Genomic DNA, 2,500 nt, shown 5'->3' with positions numbered 1-2,500 from the left:
TTCTCTTCCCTTCTCTTCTGCAAGGAGCTCGCAGTTTGTCATATATATATTTTTATATATCGTATCTCCTCTCCACTGTCCCTTTCGCCGAGTTCTTTAATTTACCGTACACAAAACAGAGCTCGGGTGCGTGTGGTGTGTTTGGATGCCGTGGAAATACTGGCGGTTCCTGTTTGTGTGGTGGAGGGAGGATACGAAGATTCAGTTTGAAGTCTTCACCAGGAGATGTGAGTTCGCATCTGGCTAAGGTTGGTCACTTCTTGTTGTTTGTCGTGCCTGGTGTGTGTGTGTGTGTGTGTATTTCAGTTGGATTTTGCTGTGAAATTTGTTGTAGTCGTCGATGTTGTGTGTTTACTCTGTGGTGTATTAATTGCTGTTATAGTTGTTCAAAGTGGAATGTCAGACCAAGAAGTAATGCAGTTAGGCTCAGTGGTGACTGTCCTCTGTACTGACGTCAGTGGTGACTGGGTCCTCTGTATTGACGTCAGTGGTGACTGAGTCCTCTGTACTGACGTCAGTGGTGACTGAGTCCTCTGTACTGACGTCAGTGGTGACTGGGTCCTCTGTACTGACGTCAGTGGTGACTGGGTCCTCTGTACTGACGTCAGTGGTGACTGAGTCCTCTGTACTGACGTCAGTGGTGACTGGGTCCTCTGTACTGACGTCAGTGGTGACTGGGTCCTCTGTACTGACGTGGTGCTGCGGTCCATGTGTGGTCCTCACTGACATCATCAGTAGGCTGTTAGGTTTACGTTTTCGTGTGTGTGTGTGGGGGGGGGGGAGGTGAGGAGGGGGGAGGGTGTGCGTGTGTGTTGTATCATATGTGTACGCGCATAATTCTGCATGCTTTTGTGTTTGTGTGAGCCAAGTGATAATCATGCGTGCGTGTGGGCGAGTGTGCGTCAGTGCTTGCGTGTGTGTGTGTGTGTGTGTGTGTGTGATGTTCTCCCTCTCAGGAATATTTATCTCTCGCTGTGTCCTTTCCCTCTTCCCCTCTCTTTGAGTCTGTCTCTCTGTCTCTGTCTCTCTGTCTCTGTCTCTGTCTCTCTCTCTCTCTCTCTCTGTGAGTGCCACGGTATATCTCTCATACCATCTCAGTCAGTCTCTGAGTCTATGTCTCTGTCTCTGTCTTCAAGTTCCTCACGTCTGACTCTCTCTCTGTCTGTCTGTCTGTCTGTCTGTCTGTCTGTCTCTCTCCGAGTCTGAGTGTATATCATACCATCTCAGTCAGGCTCTGAGTCTCTCTATGTCTCTCAGTGTCCCTGTCTAAGTTCCTCACGTCTGACTGTGTGTGTGTGTGTGTGTGTGTGTGTGTGTGTGTGTGTGTGTGTGTGTCGCATACCATCTCAGTCAGTCTGCTGAGTCTCTCTAGTCTATGTCTCTGTCCCTGTCTTCAGGTTCCTCACGTCTGACTCTTCCAGTGCTGCCCTCGCGGGCGTTGCGGTCAGAGCAATGACCGGAGATTAGCAGGAAAAAAAACAACCCCCAAAGCACTGACATCAGTGCTTATCTATTTTACATTATAATCCTGGATAATCACCCTCACCCGCCCCCCCTCACCCCAGTCCACTCACTCTGTTGGAGAGCGTTCGCCGCGGCTGTGTGTGTGTGTGTGTGTGTGTGTGTGTGTGTGTGTGTGTGTGTTTGCACGTGCAGTGCGTGTCGGCGGCGTGCTTTGTTGCTTGCTTGGTGCATGCTGCGTCAGAGATCATGGGCATGATGGACATCTGAACCAGTGCTTCACACGTCAAGTTCAGTCAAGATTTGAACCTGTGCTTCAGTGTGCCAAGTAGTATTGGCCGGACCACTTTCCCTGTGATGTATGGAGGGGGAAGGAGGAAGGGAGAGGGGAGGGGGTTGAAGATGAACGGGATGTTCGGCCTGTGTACCGTCGTTTACATTGAAGGAAGAAAATCCATTGCAAAGAATTTTTTTTTATACGTATTTTTCGAAAACAAAACTTTACTCCGGAGGGAAGATCTTATTGGGGGCAGTAACATTGTCTTACACTGACACAAACCCCCCCAGACATTGCAAGAGAAATGTTACGTGTTCTCTAAACAAAACTTTACTCCGGGGGGGAAGATCTTATGGGGGCAGTTCTGAAAAATTGTCTGACACTGACACCGGGTTAGGGCCCTTATGTCATCATGTTTCAGTCCGTCAGATGCTAGAAAATGACCTACGATTCAAGCCCGGGCGGACGTCTAGCTGTCTATCTGTTTATCTATCTATCTATCGTATCTATCAGTCTATCCGTATCTGTCTGTCTATCGAGAGAAACTGAGAACTCTTTTATTCAAAGAGAGAGAGAGAGATCGTGTTGCACGTGTAATGTTGATGCATGTACACAGCGTGACTGACAGAAGTAAAAACATATTGGGGAAAAAGAGAGAGCTATCTGTCTGTCTGTCTATCTGTTTAGATATGTATATCTGTCGAGAGACGGAGAGTTGTGTTTGTGTGAGTGTGTGTGTGAGAGAGAGAGAGTGAGAGAGAG

At 48.3% G+C, this 2,500-nt stretch overlaps 2 protein-coding genes across 6 annotated transcripts in view; both read left to right on the top strand.

Annotated features, from left to right (window-relative positions):
* Positions 1–415, top strand: part of LOC143275499 (unconventional myosin-XVI-like) — a 61,496-nt gene extending 61,081 nt beyond the window's left edge. Inside the window, exon 34 of the mRNA XM_076579650.1 lies at positions 383–415. Within this exon, the coding sequence (XP_076435765.1) occupies positions 383–415 (33 nt within the window). The remainder of the gene's footprint in view (positions 1–382) is intronic.
* LOC143275354 (uncharacterized) overlaps positions 1–2,500 on the top strand; it is a 115,720-nt gene that overhangs the window by 3,216 nt on the left and 110,004 nt on the right. Inside the window, exon 1 of one of the 5 annotated variants that reach the window (XM_076579406.1) lies at positions 1–248. This exon is cut by the window's left edge and continues 199 nt beyond it. The exons of the other annotated variants lie outside the window; for them this stretch is intronic. The gene's annotated coding sequence lies outside the window, so the exon portion shown is untranslated. The remainder of the gene's footprint in view (positions 249–2,500) is intronic. 5 annotated transcript variants of the gene reach the window in all.

This window comes from Babylonia areolata, chromosome 30 (assembly GCF_041734735.1).
Source record: "Babylonia areolata isolate BAREFJ2019XMU chromosome 30, ASM4173473v1, whole genome shotgun sequence".
NCBI lineage: Eukaryota > Metazoa > Mollusca > Gastropoda > Neogastropoda > Buccinidae > Babylonia > Babylonia areolata.
This window is presented reverse-complemented; position numbering and strand designations above follow the sequence as displayed.